The sequence below is a fragment of the Falco cherrug genome, chromosome 8 (genome assembly GCF_023634085.1).
Source record: "Falco cherrug isolate bFalChe1 chromosome 8, bFalChe1.pri, whole genome shotgun sequence".
Lineage (NCBI taxonomy): Eukaryota > Metazoa > Chordata > Aves > Falconiformes > Falconidae > Falco > Falco cherrug.
The window spans coordinates 30,883,993-30,905,402 of NC_073704.1; the positions used below are offsets into that span (position 1 = coordinate 30,883,993).

Genomic DNA, 21,410 nt, shown 5'->3' on the forward strand with positions numbered 1-21,410 from the left:
GAAAGGGAAAAAAAGCACCAGACCTTCAAACAGTCCCTCTAATTTTGATACCTTTAAAAATTCAAACCGCAGAGATGAGTTAGTGATCTGTACAAATCCATTATCTCTCCCCACTGAGAAGAGAAGCCAAGTGGAACTGAGCTGCTTTAGTCAGACGCTGGTCAAGTAGCAGCTTCGTTTCTCAGCTGGTTAATACAACATATTCCGTGCCAGATGCTGCTGCCCTTTCCTCAAGATGAGTAGCCACATACTTCACAAGTAATTAACGGGGCTATTTGTGGAGCAGGGCACTAGTCAGGAAGAGCATACCACACCTCACAGGTACCACCACTGTGGGGGCTACAGTTGACGTTAATCTGGACAGACAAGTTTGGTATTTTGGCATTTGGTATCAGACACAGAGGCAGAGAAGCTGAAGTGTGTGTGTTTGTCTGCGTGTGTAATTTATCACCCACACAAGCTTAGCATCAGTGATTGCTGCTCTGCACGTGATTTGTTTAGAATGCATAAATTAAAGCCATGGTGTAAAACAATCCCTAAAATTGAAGTCCATTTACGAGCCAAACACATGTAACTTACTTGAATGAAGCAGTGCAGAGACAGAGGATTTTCAGAGGCAGTTTCTTCTCATTTTCCTTTCCACATCAGAGACCTTGGCTTGCTAGTTTCCACCTCCTGCCATACCACTTTCAATATCACTTTAATTGATTGTGGTGTTGTATAGTGCCTTGCACAATCAACACAACAAACTATTCAATTTCTTACTTTCTGACATCCCATTCCATCATCTTTTAGCAACAGTGACTTCTTTATTGGATAGGTGTTTATTTTTATTTTTAAAGCTGTGAAATAAACCAACATTGCATTTATTCAAATATGAAGATTAATGCCATCCCAAGAAAAATTCTGATTAAATCTGGATTTATGTTTACATCAATAAAAAAGATGAATAAGTGTTCCTCCACAAACACTGTTAGAAGAAACTCTTGTCACTGTGCCAAACAAAACTGACCTCTAATAAAAACAAAAGTACAGAGAGCCTCTGACTACCAGTGATGGGATCAGTCATCCACAAGAAAACTCAGATACTATTAAAGTCCTAATGAAAGGAATAGCCAGAAGGAATTCCTGAATGCAGGGTATGCTTGTCTGGATTGCGAAGCACAACTATTTCCTAGCCTCCACAGGCTTTTGAGCCTTAAGAAAACATGCCCCCCAGGGCTGCCATATGGAAAGAGGCAGAGGGGACTAGACATCCTTTTGGAAAGGCAGCCTGGGCAAATCAGTGCACTCAAGTGTTATTCCCTGTCTCTGCCCTGTGTCAGTCATTGTCTGGAGGCAGCTGTGATTCTAATAAGATGTACTCTGCACCTGGGTTTCTGCTCTGTGGTTGCAGATTTGAGACTTAATGTGTGAACACGGCAAATTCCTGTAGTCTGGTGGCGTAGGTGGATACAGGAAAAAAGGTAGTTTAGGCAAGAGCAAATCCACTTCTAGGGACACAGACAGGTGCTTTACATAACCTCTGCAAGATAATGATTTAAGAACACAAATTATGCTAAAATGGGAACTTAGGGAAAGAAAACTGCAAAGCGAGAAAACTTAGAAAGAAATGTGAGTGATGATAAAGAAACCTGAAAACAGTCTACAGTTGTCACCCAGGCTGCACAAAGTAATCCATATTCAAGCAGCTCCTTTGTTAAAGTTGGATTTTGTTAAGCTCTGGGTAATTATTTTCTGCTCAACAAGATGCAGATTCAACTAGACAGAGCCTTTGTAGATTAATACATGTTGGAAAAGGCAAATAACTATTAGACCACCTACTACATCCTGAGGATCTAACACACCTCTTGTCCAATGCAGAGCTATTTTAACATTGCATAAAGGGAAAAATAGTCCTGCCAACATATTCTCCATTGCTTTTTCCCACATACTTATAAAATTGCCACCAAACAACGTCCATTCCACTTTTTAACAAGAGACAACATCACTTAAGTAAATGGATATTCTTGAAATCCAGCCCTACCCCTTTGCAAACTGGAGGGTTCCCACAGAACTAAAGTACTTAGATATTTTGACATGTAAAAGACACCAGACAGTACAACGTTATGTTTTACTACAACCCATACATATTTTATATACTTATATATACTTAAACTTAAATCAACAATGATTTGCTCTGGCTCCAGACACTTCCTCCTCCCCAAACAGGTAAAATAGCATATATCTTAATAAAAAGTTAATGATGCATCTGTAGCAATATATTCATTCAGTATTAACATTGGGAACATTTCTTTTTCACACTGCTAATGCTGCCTGGAAGCTTGAGACATGAAGCAAACCAGCCATGGCAGCAGTAAGGCTGCAGACTCCACAACAGGAGCCATGTTGCTGAATATGACCATTGCCTAGAGTACAAATCTTCTGACCTAATAGCAGCAAATTGCGAGAATTGACAGATGCAATGGATATCTGCCCTGGGGCTTGCCGGTAGCTTTAGTTATTAATCTTGTTTGTATAACAATAGCATCAATGTCATCCTGACATAAAATATTCCATGAAAACTACCTGCTTTCTTGTCAGTTGCCACTGTGTTGAAACTGATTTCATATAGCCCACCTAGCAGGCATCAGATGGTAATGACTTTTAGACATCATTGATCTGAGCTGGCCTAAAGCCAGCCTGCTAGAGGTAAAAGGATCCATACACTAAACTGTTCCCGATCTTGTGAGCTAAGTCACATTGGCAGTGTGCTTTCAAAACAAGGAGCAAACAAAAGCCCTCAGCACATTGAAACTCCCCACTTTTTCCTCCCTTCCAGCAAATCCAAAGCCCCCCAAAACAAATTGGCAGTCTAGTCATGATAGTAAGGAGCAAAAGGCAGTGAGACCTGAAATTAGCTGGTTTTGCTTGGCTTTTTCTGAAGTGACCTTCATCTGTTTCAGCAGTTGTATAACCTTGGACTCTGGCTATTGCTGAATTCCCCTTCTGCCACAGGACCATTCACTTGCGGCCATTTACGTATTTTGGAGCTAAAAGCGGGAACCTGAAAGTGTACAGGCAGCTTGAAATGAACGTAAAGCATGCCACCGGCTTGAGCATTTAATAGAAATGGGAAACACTGTAATAATTCACCTGTTCAGAGCTGAGCCCCTTTTCACTCTTTCATCTTTTCTCTTTTTCAGTGACGCAAACACCAGCAATCTCAGCACAGGCTTACTCCTCAAACCCAGACTCTTGCTGGTTTCTCTACTCACCCCACATTGCATTTTTCTCCTCACTGTTATTTGTGATTCCTTCATACTTAAACGCCATCTACAAAGTATATTTTCTTTCTTCCGTGCTATTAAAGATAATGTCAAATAAGATGAAATTGAAAACCAATCTCTCTGGCATCTTACTGGAAACACGTCCCTGCTCACTACATTACCATTTACCCTTGCCTTCTTTTTTTTTCCAATTTCAAACACACATGGCCATGTCCATTTTCCAGACTGACTGTTCAAATGAAGCTCTTCAACTACTATCCTAAAATCCAGGTTCCTTAAGACCTGTATCATCCCCTAGGATCTTAAAGGTCCACATCCTGCAAATAGTATTGATGCACTCTAACTCTACATATATAAGCAGCTATATTAAAGAAAATGGGAGTAATTGCCTGCTACAGCAGATGCAAATGTGTTTTCAGGATAGAGAAAATGGCATAATTTTGTACTTCTATTTAAAGAACACAGATCCATTTCATCTACCAAACTTCATTCTTTCCAAGAGCTTTAGCGATCATGGTTCTGTTTGATGTCTTCATTCTCTGTCAGTGGGAGTCTTGCTATTTACTTAAATGCAACCAGAATGCCAAACCAGATGTTTTGTGATTTATTCTGATGTATTATTGGACACCGTGCATGACAAAACATTGGGCTGAGCACTCTCCTTTCTGCCTATGAAGTCTTTCAAAGCTTTTCAGCATTATTGGTAGTACAATAATTAGCTAATTCCCTTGATTTTGGAGAGGCCATATCAGCCAAAGCAGATGGAAACTGATGATTAAGCTTTATCACAACATTTTTGTAGGCTGTTACCTTTCCTTTTGCCTCAATTTTTAAAACCATGTTCAATGCATTGGCTATTTTTAAAAACTCTCAGGGAGAAGATTTTCAAACAAAATCTGGGCCAGATTTTCAACAGCCTCAGCTCAGAAGAAGGGGCTTGATTTTTGAGGTCTTTGATGAACAATCTGGCCATCAACGTCACCTCAGCGATCTGCTGGATGCTGGGCTCCACTGAACAACAGTCTGCTTTGTTCCCTTTCCTCTTTTTAACATTTTCTCTCCTGTTCTTTTCACTGAACAATAGTTCCTTGTTTGTCCTTGGAGGAACTATCGTCATTCTGATGAAGAGGTCAGAGTATTTCCAGTCCATATTCAATTCACTCTTTCCCAAAACTGGGAAATTTTTAGATCTCTTCCCAGACTGTATTAATCCTTCAATTAAGTTCCCTAACAGTTTCACTCCTGAGATCTGGTAATCCTGTAATTCTGGTTTTGCAATCCTAAATTCAAGTGCTTCATTCCTTTTTTTACAGAGGATTTTGCACCATATAAGGAGTAAAAAAAAAAAAAAAAAAAGAAAATAACAATAACCACCAAAGCAATGCTCCATGTGATATCTCAGCCCCCTTAAAGCATAGCGTGGATGTAGTACAGGGACCATACCTGGAGCTCTAGTTTTGCACTTTGGAGAGAGAAAGAGGGCAGAAAACTCCCTGCTTCTTTACTGCAGCTGCTGACACTTTTCTTCCAAAAACTCCCTGGAGCCATTTCACGAGTTACTTACCTATATGTACTTAGTTGTCTGATCACTGGCCCAATGCTATTTAGAGGTGAATTGTGTTTCTCACACAGATCTCAAGTCATCCAATAAGAGTACTTGTCAGCTGAGTCATTTCTGCTAGCTTTGCATTAAACACCATGGCTGGAGGGGGTGTAGGGCAGAATTTAGGTCAAGTTGGAGGGCAAAAACTCAGCATCACTCAACAGTGAACTCCCTGCAACCCGGTCAAAAAAGCAGGCAGGGTTCAAATGAGAGTGTTTCACAGGCTGCGTGCAAGAGGATCTGGCTCACCCCATGGCCTCAGAAGCAGGAGGCAGGAGGCTGACCTGAGGTGGCACTCACACAACCTGATAGGATGCCCGCATGTGAGCACACCATGGCAGGGAGAGGACAGGCAAGCCAAACTATTCTCAGAACCGCACTGTACAACCCAAAAGTGCAACCCGCACCATGCAAATTTTACACAGAAAACTGGAGGGAGGAAGAGGGAAGAATGAATAGCAACATAAAGTGTGTTAAACTGCTCAGGGCAGGGAGAGCAGAAAAGGCAGGTATTCAAGGGACCCTCTGGTCTCATTCCCAAACACATTTTCTTTTTCTCATTTGAAGGTGCAATCAAGAAATGGCTACAAAATCACTCCAAGGCCTGCCTCAGTGTTTATGTCTGCTCAGAGGCCCACAGCCCTGATGCTACAAAAGGGCAATATGAAGGGATCACAAAGTGTTCCCTGCAACAATTGGCTTCATTTTCCTACCTGTTTGATTGCAACTCCTGAAATGAATAATCTCACCCCACCCTTTAAAAAAATTACTAAACTACTCCTACAGATAAACCCCACCTGAAAATAATGGTCCAGATCGGAAGTCCTCATCTCTCTAGAACTCAGATTCATGACTTTGTTTAGACACATTCTAGGGATATAGTGGTGTCAGTGAGAAAGCTGCAGTGCTGGTTCTCCAAATATCACTCCCCAAAGCCTAGGGCAGCTCGAGGTAAAAATCCAAGCTCATTTGAAAATTGCAGGGAAGTTACAAAGACTTCAAAGCCATGCAAAATCCAGCAGCAAGCACACCCAAGCTACCGCACAGCCGGGCAAAGCAGCCTTCGAAACAGACTGCATGTTCAAAGGGCTTGTAGGTTTTACTCGCATTGGACATCTTCCTAATAGTCTCCAGCGTGGGGAACGGCAGCACCTAAGCACAACAGGAAAACACACGCACAACACAGTGTCCCTGCAGCCAAGTCCAGCCTGTAAATTTGGGCAGCTGACATTACAGATGTCTTCCTCTTGCCCTGCTGCTAAGATTGGCTGTTTTGAAAGGACAGATTGAGACAGGTCAGTGAGCACACACAAAACACCGCTCAGAGACCTCAAAATACATTGGGTCAATGAACTACAGCAAGACATGGGGCTGAGTTACTGGTCACCATTTAAGAGATTAAATCGGTGCCGTGTCAATAAACAAACAGTGAAGGAGATGGCAGAAATCCTTTCCCCTTTCCACCTCTTCTCTTTGTTGCTGCCTTTTCCTTTGCCCCACTTCGGAGCCTTGGTACCAAGCCCCAAGGTTCTGAAGCAGCATGCAGCACGGCAAGGACTGCTGGAGGGGATCAATGCTAAGATCAATTTTCTCTCAATACACAATCGCCTGTTTTGGGGGAGAAGGCAGGGTGAAGGCTAGAGCTCTACCTCAGCAATCACAAACCCACATCAGCCCCCAGGGTGTAAAAGGCTGCAAAGTTTCCTGATAACATAAGGCACAGCCAAAGAAAACAAACAATGTTGTGGTATTCTTGCCTGGGAGGCACAAATTCTCCATCACCTCCAAGCTTCCTGAGCCCCCATCAGAACGATTACATTATAAAAACTGCTGAAACCAGAGCTTTTCACCGACGCCAGTCAAGAAGTCACAGCATGACAAAAAAGTAAGTGGGGGCTGTTGTAGGGGTGGGAGACCTTCTTCTCGAGGTGGCTGTATATTGGCATGTATTAAACATAGACGCAACAATAAGTAAGCAATAAATCACAGGCCAGGAGAAGTGCCAGGTGGAATGCACTGGAGGAAATTAAAACATCCTTCTCGATACAGTTCAGTATTGAAAAAAATACAAAGGAGGCCAAGTTGACTTAGCACCTACATAGCCAAGATGCTAAGGGGAAAACAGGTTCCAACATCTGCAGTTGAAAAATCTGCAGCTGGAAAATTTCCTAAAAAAAATTAAAGAGCTTACCTTAAGAAGCAATATTAGTAGCAAAAACAACCTTTTAAACAAAGAAACAAATTATGGTCCTCATTGGCTTTCCTAAGTTTTCTTCTTTCCCTCCTTTTTTCAGGTACAGAGTCCGTCCACAAGACTCAGCCACGGGGCAAAGGATCCATTGCAATGTACGTAAGTACAGTAGCTGACCAGCACTCAAATTCAGCAAATTCTGACCTCCCATATCATCAAGTGTGTGCACCCACCATGCTGTCAGGGGACACCTGAGAGTCAGGAACACACCTATCTCGTGTACTTTGCTGTTGCCCAGTGGCTGGCATCAATTCCCTAAAAGTATCGTGAAACAAGCCGATGGAGGGAGAGTTTGAGTCTCCATCCCCCAAAGAGCTAGACTATTTCCTTATTTCACTGAAAAAATGCCTCCAGAAAGTTTGCTTTAGAAAAAACCAGCACTGGTACATAAGCTTCCCAGCAATTTCAGCCGGGACTCTGCCCTGCAATGCATAAAACAGGCTGCCTGCGGCCACCGGCAGACAAAGGAGTCTCTTTGGGGCTGGGTTTTTGTTTTTGCTGGAATAAGCTTATACTAGCAGGACACTGCCCTGTGGCCCTTGGGTCCTAAATAGACAGTGCTCCTGTGAGGGACCCCCACCTGTCTGCCCTCCAGCCACTGCTGCTTTTTCCCTGCTTGTCCCTTCTTCAGGCAGTTGAGCAAACCCTCCCCACTTGAGTTTTAATGGAAGTGTCATACAAAGTACTTATGCAGGCTGAAACTGGGACACCATCTATAAATTACCAGAAAGCTGAACTCAAGATTAGGAAAAGAAAGAAAAGGAAGAACTCATTTCTCTTGAAACTGGATCATATACATGTATACACACATAAATATTCTCAAACTGAAACTCTCCAGGACAGCCTGAAGAGGACAGCTGGTATGTTCTACCTTTTCAAATCTCTGCTTTTAAGGGCTGAGAACAGGGTGGCATTTTCCAGCTGTGGTTCTCTTTCTCTTACTAAACACTTTTGTGTCAGCCTGTCTGTATAAGCAACTAAACTTTTACACATTAAACACTTCTGTGTTAAACTTGCAGTAATGACCAAGTTATATTTTCAGAAAGGGATAATTAAGAGGTTTGGTGAAGACAGAAAGAGCTGGCATTTTTATATTTAGACAGACATGAATGTAGTACAAGCTTATAGATAAACTCGTTGAAAATAAAATGATGATATTTTCTATATCGGGTTTTTTGGCAAGAGAACAGGGACATCTTGCAGTAGGCCATGGAGGAGGGAATCTGTTTCAATGTTGCTAACAAAATCCTTCCTCTTGTCTAGCACAGAGGACATCAGTTTCAGACAAAACTCTCATCAAGGAAAGCAAGGCAAAAGCAAGAGAGAAGAATGAAGAGTATTTTCAAGAGGTGTAAACAAGCAATCACCTGCAGCAGACCATGCTACATACTCAGGGAGATCATTTGAGCATATGCCTCAATCAGTTGGCACCATGCTCCTTTACCTGCCTAAATGGGGGGATACCATTTGGATGCAAAAACCTTCTACACATATTTCTGGGTGGAAAACTGCTCTGGAGCCAGGCCTGACAATTAAAAAAAAGTATTTTTTCCTACTCCCTTTAAAAGCTACAATCAAGGCACAGAATCTATCCAGGTGTAAGAGGTGTCACACATAGTTGAGATGAGCTATTGGTTTCCAAAAGCAATAACCAGTTGCCACGCAGTCCAGCCCTGCCTCATCAGTCGTTGGAGAGGTGATCACTCGGATAAGCCAGGATAGGCTGGCTGCAACCCAAATTTAGAAACCTGCAGCCATACAGTCAATAAGAACCACCAGCAAAACACATGGAGTTAATAAAAGCAATATTGACACATGAAGTTAAAAAAAATAAAAATGTAGTAAATATTGCAAGCCCTTCCTTGGTAAACATATAATAAATTTCTGATGAGGATGAATTAATATTTACAAAAAAAATATTGCTCATTCACATTGCTCCTGTTACGAATGTGTCTGTCAGGAGATGCACATTCAACAGTGCCTTTTGTCTTGTAGTCTTGGAAAAAAAGCTTTCTAAACTGAATCAGACTGGAATATGTTTCTGTGGTGCTCTTCTTTTGATCCTGAAGTGGAATATATCAGAGCTGTAAATTTGCTTACCCTTCTGTTCTGTACATGGAGCATCTCTCCAGAGGAATTTTTAGCACTCCATTATTTAAGCCCACAAAGAGCGACCTGTCACTGTGCAGGATTTGGAGACTCTTGATTGCTTCCCTTTGTCCATCAGGGAGGATCTGCATTTCCTCTAAATAACAACTCCTCAGGCTCCTGTTAGTGGTAGAAAGGGCCTTCAAGATGGTGCCATACTCTAATAGAACAAGAAACAAGGCACAAATAAATGTTGGAGGCATTGACTTCATTTAATACCTGCCTAAAGAGTGAAATATTCATGTCATCTTTACACAGCTGCTTTAAACCTAGTTCTGGGTCACCTGCTGCCCATGGTAGAGAGAGCTCCAGCTACATCGTTACAAGTCTCAGTAGTTCTCAGACATTACAGAAACTGCCTGTGAATGCATTTTAATGGGAACCCAGAAGGATATGAACCATCTGGAGAGTGAGTACCTGGAAATATTTCCCAGTTGGAGCACTGAGGCAGCAAAGAGTCTGGTCCTGTTACCAGTGAGTTACACAGCAAGGTGACCCAAGAGAGCAGGGATCATTTCTGGTGCCTCAAGTCTGTATTTTTTTTTTGGTTTATGGAGCAGATCAGTGTGATTTGATGCCATGACAAATGACAACAGATGCAGCAGCCCTGCTGGAAGTCTCAGAAGGCTCCATAATGACGGCATGGGTTACAGATCTAATTGATACTGTTCCTGGAAGAAGCCGTCCTGCCAGCTTGACAAGGGGATGCTATGGCATGAGCAGCGCATACACAGAAATGTCTGTTTGCATTCACATTGCTCTTACCCAAACAATTTAAAGATCTGATAAACTGTGGGAGATTTATGCTGGAGAAAAGGGGGCAACCACACCTTTTTTTTCATTAGAACCCCAAAGAGGTCTCTCAGCCTTGATTGTTCCTGAGGTTTGATCTTTCTGTCCTGATAACTACTGTGTTGGTGCCAAAGCTCAGGAACTTACAGTAGCAGGGCTCGCTGCCACGTGAAGCTTCTCTTTCACTTAGAAAGGCCTTAAGTGTAGAACAAGCCTGAGGCTCAAGTTTGGGCTCGGTTTGTCTCAGGGTTTGTGTTCAGGGCTGCCTCTGGGCAGTGCTGTCTCTCCTGAAGCATTTGACCAGTTTAAACGTTTCAGGTCCAGCAGAGATTACTCTTCAGTCACCACTAACCAGGGCCAGAAAGCAAACACAAAAAAGGAGGTAAGGTTATGGCAGTGGACCTTTCTGCACAAATGATATAAGGCAGAAAGTATCCCAGCTTTCTCTCAGGCTTTGTAGCTGGGGCTCCTCACTTAAAATACCAAGATATATTAAAATGGCAGAATCATGTTGTGTTTCCATTTAACTACAATCTTCTCACCATAATCAATGTCCATAGATGCTCCCATAGTGGGAACGTTACTAGAACACACCCAAGATGATCACTTTTGAAGTGGTGGTAAAAGCTGGACAAGTTATGAGACAGTCCTGGAAGATGGTAACATGAGAATGAGACAATGACTCTGCATTCAGATGTGAGATTAAACTAACACTTACGGAGGCAATCCATCTTATTCTAAAGTCAAAGCTTCTGCAGTAGAGGATAATGACATTATACCCATGAGGCCGGCCATATGCTCTGATTAATCAAACTATTTAATTTAACCTCTATCATTAGTATGAATATGGGCTAAGACAACCATTTGTAACACTTTGTCCTTCTTCAGCATCTTTAATTTATCCAAGATATCTGTGTTTTTCAGAAGAGGCAATGTGTCCTGCTAATTGGGGAATAGCAGTAGAAATCAAGAGACTAAGTCATATACTTAATTCTACTACAGGCTTGTCATGCTACCAAAAAAAATCGCTTGCCTCAGCTTCCCCATCTGAATTACATTTCTGCGCATGCCCAATCTCGAAAGCACTGGGAGTCATACACCAGCAGGCACATGGAAGCGCAAAGAAAGACTTAATTAAAACCTTGGGAAAGCCTGAAGGTTAGGTATTATTATTGCTTATTTAGAGATGAGTATGCCACGGTGCAACGAAGCAACTTGCATGCACAAAACCACAGAGTATTTCAGCAACCTTTGCTCTTCTCCACTGTTATGTATTCGCCTAAGTAGTTGAAACATGTTTTATAAAGGGAGAAAAATGTTACTGTTGCTTTTAAACACAAAGTAGATTTATGATCTGCTCACTTGAGACTTTGCCTCAAGTCCTCGATCCTGCTTTCAATTTACTCAGGCAAACTAACTTCCATGCAGTTTTGTGCCAAAATGATATTGAATGACAACGGTGTAATGATATCATGACAGGCTCCAAGGGCTGCTAGGTCCACGAGCAAGTGGATGGAGCTTTCTTAAACCCTGACGCTCTTACCTGTTCCAATATACATCACGTGGTAGAGTGTATCCTTCCCCTGAACAATATCCACCACCAGTTTGGAAAAACGAATGCTGTCCTGAGTCACATAGGGGTCTACAGTCACCGGCTGCACGACATCGTTCATCAGGAACAAGCGCTGTGCATCCTGCAGGACTCTCTCCGTCAGGTTCTCATTCGGACTGTCATCACTCAGCGTCCTACACTAAACATGGAAGACTGAACTTCAGTACCTGCATTTTCTCCCCACTCCAGCAGCACAAGACCAAACACTGAAACTCTTCTGGAAACCCATGTCTGTTGATTTTCAGGGGAGGTGGGTCTGTATGAGGGTCACAGAATCAGGCCCTTAGCCTGATCACAGGTCAGTAGCCTAGCTTTGGTCTGTATACTTCAATTCTTTAAAAACGTTTCTGCCAGCTGGTCCACTGACCAGCAATGTGGTGTTTCATTCCCTTGTGATACTCTGCAGCCTGCACGCTAGAAGGGCAAAAGGCATTAACAAACAGAGCAGGAAAAGAAAGAATTAAAACTAGCTGTAGAAAGATTTAAAGCTAGCAGTGGAGAGAAATTTTTTTGTGGTGACAAATCCTTGAAGCACTTCAAATAATCTTCAGACTCCACCTGGCATCTTGGTCTGTACAATGCATGAAAACTGGAGGTTAAAAAACCTGAAAAATTGGTTGGTTTTGCATCAAAGAACTCAACTTGCCACGCCGCTTTTCTATGATGTGCTCCTTTCAGTTCCATCTGAAGCAAGGCCGGTTAGCCACCAGCTCCCCCCCTCCCCATACGCAGCTTTCATATCTTAACAGTGAATGGCAGACCAGCCCTTGTCCATCCATCCTCCAGCACCAAGGGGCGCACTGAAATAGAACTCAATGTCCTTGTCCATCCAGACTAGGGGGGAAGAGGAGAGCTCATCTTGTGTCCTTTAAACACTGGTGTAAGCCCTGCCAGGTGGATAGCACATTCTAAGACCTGAGTTTCTAGCTCACACCGATCTCTAGAATTCAGCATTTTCCAAAGCCAATAGATTAAACTCTCCATGCAGTTTTGTGGTTCATGTCAGTAGCCAGGGCTGGATCTTCACTCTCCCCTACAATGCCATGCACGGTGGGCAGATTTATTACTCTAAAAGACAGCCAGGTGACTGGTTATTTATTTTGCCCAAGACCATGGGAGTCTGTGGTACAACTAGAAATCCTACCAACTCCCATACTCAGTCCACGGACAACTTTCTCACTAAGTGAAGCACACACCTGAAAAATTTCACTAGAAAAAACCCCACAAATTTATTTCTCTTCATTTTGGGTCCAGGTGTTTGGGGTTTCCTTGGAAAAGAAGTTAATGTACTGCACATTAGGATGTTGATTTACAGCACTCCAGCTACACTGTGTACAAATTTCCCATGTGCATACTCTCAATATGCATCAAAGTAATTCTTTGCAGCATGGCTGCCTTTCCGAGGTGCACCATGCAGAGCTTCTCTTACAACATGCTGAAACGAGCTGACAGGAATTTAGCTCACATATACACAATAAATACGGATCCTAACAGCTGGTGTACTAAGTCCTACAATATTTTGGAGCTCGTGTGAACCAGGTGAACAGAGTGATCATCACCTATGAACATGGTCACCTTTTTATCAATTTAAGCATATTCCTGAGTAGCCAGATTAAGTAAACATCAGTGGGTTTTTGATGTGTCCTCAGAGAGGTTTCAATGCTTTTTTTTTCTATTGCAATTGCCTTTTTTAGTTCATGACTCATCCCACATTCTGAAGAGTTTTTAGAGATCTCTCTTCTGCTGTATCCTATACTCCTGGTTTACACTACTGTTTTGCTTTGGATGCTTTTCTCCCCACTCACTTTCCTTTCTATAGCATCACTGAAAGAGGACCCCAGTGGCAGGAATGTCATTGTTGGTTTTGTTTTCTGTTCTCATCAAGTCACATATAATCCTTTTGGTCTATTGGCAGCCCGCGTGCTGACACAGCATCCCTCTGGTTTGGTTTTATTTTGTTTTGTTCTAATTTCCTGATTATCTGCACTGCCCTGATCCTCTATATCCTTCAGTGTTTCTCCTTCCTCTCTGCAAGAAAAAAAATATTCTGGCATGCTTCCCTCATCTTCCTTTGTGAACACTGAGGCAAAAAAAAAAAATTTAATTTCTTTGGAATATCTCCCTCTTCTGTCACTAAATTATCCTTGTCATCTCCTAAAGGCCCTTCATTGACCTCTTGTTCCTCCTGTACTTGAAAAATATCTTAATCTCTTTTTGATATCTTCCTTTTGTCTGCCACGTATCTCCTTTTCCTTTCCTTATTTTCCTCTGACCGTTTTCTTTCATCCTGCTGCTGCAATCTTTGCACTCCATATCTTACCTGATACTTTTTGCTACATGGAAATGCTTTCCAGAGTCCTCTTCTATTCCTCCTGGGCTAGCCCAGCCAGGGACAGAAAGTCCTTGATTCTCCATTAAGCTTAATATTCCCTTTAAACTGGTGGGGAGGAGGCGGGGAAGCCTGTCCACGGTTGGCATGGCTGAGCCTTCAGTGAAGCTTTGTTTCTTGGTTTTGGGTGCACCAGGATGAGGGGGTGATCAAAAGCCCAAACCTGTCTCATCCTGTACAGGCAGAAGACCTCACTCAGGTGCTATGAGGGAATTCAGGAGGAGAAATCAGGTTCCTCAGCACAAACCCAAGCATGTCCCTGCCTGCAGCGTGGACCTGCCTCCCATCTGCTCTTGCTGTGATTTCAGGCAACTGCAGAGTCCTTCTTGGAAGGTCCCTGACATCACCAGCTTGAAGGCAGATGGCGTTTGCAGGCAGCCTCAGCACCTTTGCCATAGTAAAGGAGAGCCAGATTCACACATTTGGGCTGCAAGACTTCACCGTGGGGAAGCAAGGACAGGAAGACAAGTCCATCCTCCCTAGGGTTCCCCAGATGGGAAGGGACTGAGCTGTAAAATGGGCTCATGCTTCAGAAGACTCAGGGTTTCTGGGGCTCTCACACACACTCTCTGTACTGCACTGACTGCATCTGGGCATAAAGTGACTGAAGTTGTTCTGCAATTTTCAAATGGGCCTTAGCTGATAATCCTAGAAAGCTGCTCATTCATAAAGCCAAAGTTTTTTGAGGTGAGAAAGAACCCCTGTGACTATCCTCATGTGTCCTCTTCCACCAGTTACTGCTGCAACATGTCCATAACTTCTGGCTGAGCTACTGTGTCTTGGAAAGACATCCATCTTGCACTGAAAAACTGTAGCCTTAAGGGCCCGGCCCTATCAAGTGATGGAAAATTCATCACATCCTTACACAGTCACAGTGGTCAATTACCTTTCTTGTTTAAAAATATAGGTTATCTCCATTCTAGTTTGACTTTGTCCAGCCTCAGCTTTCAATCCTTCCTAGTTTCAGTTGTCCCCTTGTGAGGATCGCATTCTTGGAGTTCATGTGACAGTGATGAGTGTAACAGGTTTTAATTATTCTTTATTACAAAAAATCTGAACATTCTTATTACCGGTAAAACTGTTCAATTTTTGCTCCCATGGTCTCAGTAACATGTGGCAAAGAGTCCCACAGACTAAACCACTCATAAATGTGGAGAAATATGATTTACCTGCACCGTGGGTCTACCTGGAAAAATGAGCACCACACAAACCAACCCACTGGAGTGACAGAATGTAAAGGGAACTGGAGAAAAGGGCAGCAGCAGTACCTGGAAATTAGGGATGGGGTTTAATGTTGGCAGCCAGGCTGATCTTGGGTTTTCTTGGTAACGGAAAGGGCCATTAAATGCCTGAGTAATGGCACTCAGATTGAAGGCACACACTGCTGAGGCAGCTATGCTGTTTCTGGAAAAGGGGAGAAAAAATTCAATTTAATCATTAGAACATTGACATTTTCATCATAACAGACATCAAACTCCACTCAAATAAAATAAATGTAAATTGCTAGGTAGGTGTACAGTGATACCAATCTCACAGAGTAAAAATAAATAAATATATTGTAAAATGCAGATGGCTTACATGACAAATTTGAGAATGAATTTTAAGCTTGGTTTTAAAAAGTCTGTGATTTAAGGGCCATGGAAGCAGTTCTGACAAGTAAGGTGAATACAGTTTAATTTGCATGGATTATTTGTGCCTGGTTTTATTTTTATTTTTTTACAACCCATCTATCTTTATTGATTACAAACAACCTAATTTTTGATCTCTTGGTGGTTCTCAAGGTGAAATTCTGTTTCTACAGGCTCCTGAAATCTCAAGCTATAAAATCTATCCCCTAATATTTTTTATGTCTATATATATATATGTATAAATAAAATACACACAAGCATGCATACACATGCAGAGGAAGGGAAAGGGTGACAGTGCAAACTAGACTGGTTGTTACAGCAGCTCAGCATGCAAAAAGGTCTTGCTAATATGTGAAAGCCTCTGTTTTCAATGATCACAGTTCACTTCTTTGTGTTCCCAGCTGGGAACAGCATCTGTCTCGGGCAGACTGTTCACCAGGCACGCACCAGCCAGGGGAGGCATGGCTAGGGAACTAACACTGTGGGAAGGACTCTTGGAAGGGAGTTGTTGTAGGAATGCTCCACTGCCCAGTCAGACTCACACACAGATCAGTTGGCCTTTGCCATTTTCAGTCACGGAAGACCCATTTCAGCAAGGTCCTGAGCAGGCTCAGATCCTTTTGTCTTAAGAGGGCTGGAGGGTGCTTCCCAGATGCTGAGGGCACCTCAGGGAAGCTGGCCCAAAGAAGGACATTTGCCAAGTGGTAACCTGAAATTTAAACCTGCTCTCAGCTCTCCCCTTCCCCTGTGTGGGTTTGGGGGTTTTTTGGTTTTTTTTTTAAAGGAAAAGAATAACAATTAGAGAAAAAGATACCAGAATAAAACTAAAAATAGGGTTAGCACAAGAGACTGACTCGTCACAGTGTCTTTTAAATAACCGAAGCCCTGCTGTATGTATCTTTCTGCTAATTAAAGCAATTTGAATTCTCTGAAAAGAGCACATTCTTTTTTACTAAACCAATAATTACACTCTCTTGCATAAAAAAAAAGCCTTGCTCCGCAGTCCCAGGCTGAAAAGCAGAACAGATTCTTTCACAGCATATTTCTTCCGAGCAATACAACATCAGGAAGAACCTCTCATTCTCCTCTCCTGCCCCTGCCCTTTCCATCCCCGGAGTGATGGAGTAGCTAACTTTGAACATGTCAAAGCAATGCTGGGTGAACCTTTCTCCACTTTTGTCTGAACGCTGCTGACGCAGTGCATGCTCACAGACGGCAGCCCTTAAGACAGAGCTAATGATGGATGACAAGTAAATGCCTTCAGGCACACATGGAAAAAAAAAGAATGAGAAAGACAATGAAAAAGAAAAGAAAGAATAAAACCCAACTAGTCTAATAAAAATACTTTTTTTAAAAAAAAGAAGGATATTTTCAGGGCCCTGCTAAGGACTCCATAGTTTAGCCCTTTCCCTTTGCCAGAGAGGAAAAGGAAAGAGGTTTTCCATTAAATCTGTGGCCCATTTTCCTTTCCATCTGTGACCTGGCATATTTCCCATCCCTCCCTAACAAACGTTTGGTCCCAGTCTCAAGCCAGTGACATCAACTTGTGCAGCTGGCTCCTTGTCCTAGCATGAAGTGCAGTCTCCAGTATTCCCACCTCCTGCTTCCTGTGGTTAACTAGGTGGTTTAGAGAATGGGTTAAGTTCAGGGAGGTTTTAACACTGTCACTATTACCTCCCAGAAAAAAATTAATAGAAACACCTACAATATTTCATCAGCAGCTTCCCCAAAATGCTCTTTCCCACTGATTCATCTGGGTATAACGTAACGTGAAGCAATAAAGCTATATGGGGGTGTTTCCACAACCACTAATACCCCTTTGTTGTAAGATGACCCTAAATGCATTAAACAAGAACCTTGCAAAATAAAAATACCTTTAAACAAAAAATCATATTCTGTGATTTATTGGTATTCCATTATAAAGAAATTCACGCTGGAGCATACATCAACCCTTTTTGGTATGCAGAGCTCATGCAGCATGAAATAAGTCCCAGTGGAAGTTAAAAGAATAATTACCATTATTTCTCTAGTCGGATGACAAATTGGAACATTTTCTCTTTGAACTCTCAGAAGAACATCATGTTGTAGACCCAAAATGCTACTTGATCTAACTTCAGCTATTATCAATAACTCATTTCTTCAATTACACAAATGTTACATATTAATTGTCCTCAGAAGATACAAGAGAGAATGTACACCCCTAATGTATGAAGGGTGACTTTAGTGTAACCCAAACGAGACAAGTAACACTCATCACACCTCACGTTAAACCTGGGAGACAGTCACAGCAGAAGAGAACTCTTCCAACCACAGCTAGCCTATGTCTCCCACCCTTACAGCCCCCAAACTATACCAATTTGATACATATAATACAGTAATTAATAATTTTCTTATTTCCAACTTCTCTTCTTGGTTGGATGAATGGACAAATGGATAGAAAGAACATTATCACTATGGGAATAGAAGTCCTCTCTGACTGAAAAAAAAAAAAAAAAAAAAAAAAGAAAAAGAAAAAGAAGTGTCATCTCAGAATCTCAGACACCCAAAGCAGTAGCCAGGTTTCCTTTTACTGTTCAAGAAGTTTGGCTAACATACTCTAGATATTTTTAGAGAACAACTCATGCCCCTTTCAGTCCCAGGACAGATTTTCCCCAAAGTCCACAGTCAAGGTGCAGCGCTCTATCATGTTTATTTTTTTGGTTGTTTCACCACTGGCTTACTTTTGGCTGACATTGGCAATGATTGTGCAGACACAAAACATGGAAGATAGATGAGGGTGGCCAAACACTGCCCTACTTCTTGGCATTTACAGAGTGGCTATAACATTCAGGCTCTGTTGACTCTCATGGCGAAACTCCCAACAGCGCTTTAGCTCACAAAATTGGGGCTGACGCTTTGTGACTTCAAGGGCCCTGTCACACCAGCAAGTGACACACCAAAATAGCAAGGCCTGTACTTCAGTGAAGCTTCACCTCTTTGGTTTGCTGTGGGCTTCTTGGAAACAGTCCATTATTCATATCAAACGGTACTCCATTGCACACAAAAACTCCAAAGAAGTTGGCTTCCCAGCATGAGGAAGGTACTTTGTTTGTCACGTGGAGTAACTAACTCAGATTTTCATTCTCTAGTTTACACATCAGGATAACACCCCCCTGGAGAACATGTATTATTGAAACTCAATACTGTGCAGACTGGTTATAGCTTGAAACTTATCATCCTAGCCTTGGGCTGCACAGGAAAAATTACTTGAGTTTTCCTGACTTAAAAATATACATTATGAGTTTTTTAATATATTTTTTAATTAACTCCTCTTCTCCTTACTGCTTTCACAGCTACACTAAATCATTCCAATTACAAGTTTTTTCAATATCAAGCCAAGAAGAGGTGATTATAAAGTTTCAGAAATCATGCCTTCCCCTCAGAGTTCCAACACTGCTTTTGATTTGTGGACCTGAAACAGTCTGTAGCAGAGGTACAGTGCCCCTTGGAAATGTCAAATGCTGTGTAGCCTGCATGACCTTGCTTCTACAAAGTTTATTCAACAGCATTTTTTGTTGATTTCAGCCTAGGCTTTGTGATCCCATCTGCCTCATTCTCCTCCTTCCAGTCCTTCTCTCCCAAGCATATGTACCTGCTCATCTCATGGGCCAGCCCCAACATCTACACAATTCTGTCAGCTTGTCCAGGCAGTTAGCCTGGCTGAAAATTAATTACGTTTTGCTCCTGGGTAATTTTCAGACCAGCTTTCTGAGCTACACAAGTAGCATTGCTACTACAAAAAGTCAAAAGTCTGTCACAGCCCAGGTTTATATCAAATTAAGTTACCCTAGAACTGCACAGTCAGCTTTTATGGACTCCAGGAACCTATGAACCGTAGATTAAAAACATTGTCCTAAAGGTCATATTACCATGACGGATAACACAGACTTGTCTATTCCTTCATGTAAACCAAAGGATCTTTCAGAAATGATTGTGCAGACTGTCTAAGAAATTCAGATATTGTTAGTCTCAGACTGCTGGGGATAGAAGGGCAGTAAAAACAGTGCAACTTACACATTAGTAGTGAAGACACCATAGATCAGATCTTGCTCAGGAAGGTAGAAGGTGCTTTGCAATTCATTATAATAGAAAGGGATTTCTCCAGCCCGGGAGCAGTTCAGCCTGGCCTTCATGAAAGTTGTCCATGTGTCCTCCAGCAAAAATCTCCCCCCGATATCATTTTTGCAAACTCTTGCCACACGAGAATACACTGTTTTCCCACAGTCATGTTCTACCGCATTCTCTCGGAAGAAGAAGTAGGTGAACAAACCGATGTCGTAGGCAGCAATAAAGTTAGGCTCTGTAAAACAAACATTTGAAGAGACTTATACAGGTCAGAAATCAATCTGTACTCACTGACTTGCACGATGCATCACACTGCCAGCTCCCTTTATGCAGGCTGTCGAAGCTGGGACCACAGGGACTTTGGAGTTAGCAGAGGACATGGAAACAGTAGATGGGAATAATGATATATGGGGATACAGCTCTAGCTCCATTTTTCAGATCTTGGAAAGGCCCCTATGTTTCCCCACTCTATTGGCAAGGCTGCTACCGATTTCAGTGAAAGCAGAGTTCAACACTTTGCATATGCATGACTAGTCTCTGTACCTATACTCATTTTACAACATAAAGCCTTCCCATTGGGTTCCTTCACCTATTCACTGCTGAAGTGCACCTTATGATGTGTTAAATATGCTGCGTGCATCCGCCCAATTCCCCAGACTGCTGTACTGAAACATTCAACCTACTCTCCCAGTGCAATCACATCTGGCTTTTATCATGCAGCCTTTCCAGTTTCTAGGCACAAAAGATTATCTTATGTCTGCAAAACAAAACCATGCCACAGACTAACGGTACTGAAGTAAGTTCTCCTTAACGTTTTTTCTCCTAGAATTATGCTTATTATTTTCACAAAAATTAAAAAGAACCTGGAATTGGTTTTGTAGCAAATATTTGAACTGGGTATTTAACAAAGCTTTAAAGTGCATGGTCTTTTATCCCAACAGTTTCTTTGGCAAAGGGAAAAGATACGAATAATATTTGACTAAACAAAAATAAATCTTGTTGGTTTGATAGGGTGCTTTTAGAATGTTCATTTCTGAGTAATACTCAAAGAAGAAAGGAAAATACAGAATTCCTTTAACGCTGCATCCCAGGAGTGAAAGGAGAACAGAGTCGTGGTGAAGGAAGAGGAAGGCAGACTGATGCTGTGATGTTGCTGCAAGGCAGGTTTGGGAAGCAGACGATGGTACGGAGGGGAAGGCACCGCAGAGCATCTCCCCTCAAACTTTCTCCTTCAAACAGTGAACCTCAAAGAGACCATCGTGATCACCAGTCTGACCTTCTGACTAACATGAACCAGAGAATTTCACCCTGTAACTCCACCATCCGATCCAGTAACTAACAGGTGAACATCTTTCAAAGGAGATCCGATCTTACTGGACAATGTCACATGGATTTATATCCATCACTTTTCTCAGTGACTCGTTCAGCCGACTAAAGACTGCCCCAGCTGCAACCTGTACTACTTTCTCCATTTGACATTATCTGGTTTCAGCTTCCAATCACAGGCTCTTGTCATGACTTGTCTGCTAGATTAAAGAACTTTATCCTGCCAGAAATCTTCTCTTGATGTAAGTACTTCCATATCATGAACAAAACACCTTTTATCTCCTTTGC

General features: G+C 42.1%; 1 protein-coding gene across 5 annotated transcripts in view; it reads right to left on the bottom strand.

The window, feature by feature from the left end:
- The window catches only part of SEMA5B (semaphorin 5B), a 281,691-nt gene that overhangs the window by 49,700 nt on the left and 210,581 nt on the right, over window positions 1-21,410 (bottom strand). For all 5 annotated transcript variants that reach the window (XM_055718846.1, XM_055718844.1, XM_055718845.1 and 2 more), the window contains 4 exons: window positions 19,746-20,031; window positions 15,333-15,468; window positions 11,607-11,814; window positions 9,224-9,431 (listed from right to left, as the gene is read on the bottom strand). In XM_055718846.1, the coding sequence (XP_055574821.1) occupies window positions 9,224-9,431; window positions 11,607-11,814; window positions 15,333-15,468; window positions 19,746-20,031 (838 nt within the window). The remainder of the gene's footprint in view (window positions 1-9,223; window positions 9,432-11,606; window positions 11,815-15,332; window positions 15,469-19,745; window positions 20,032-21,410) is intronic.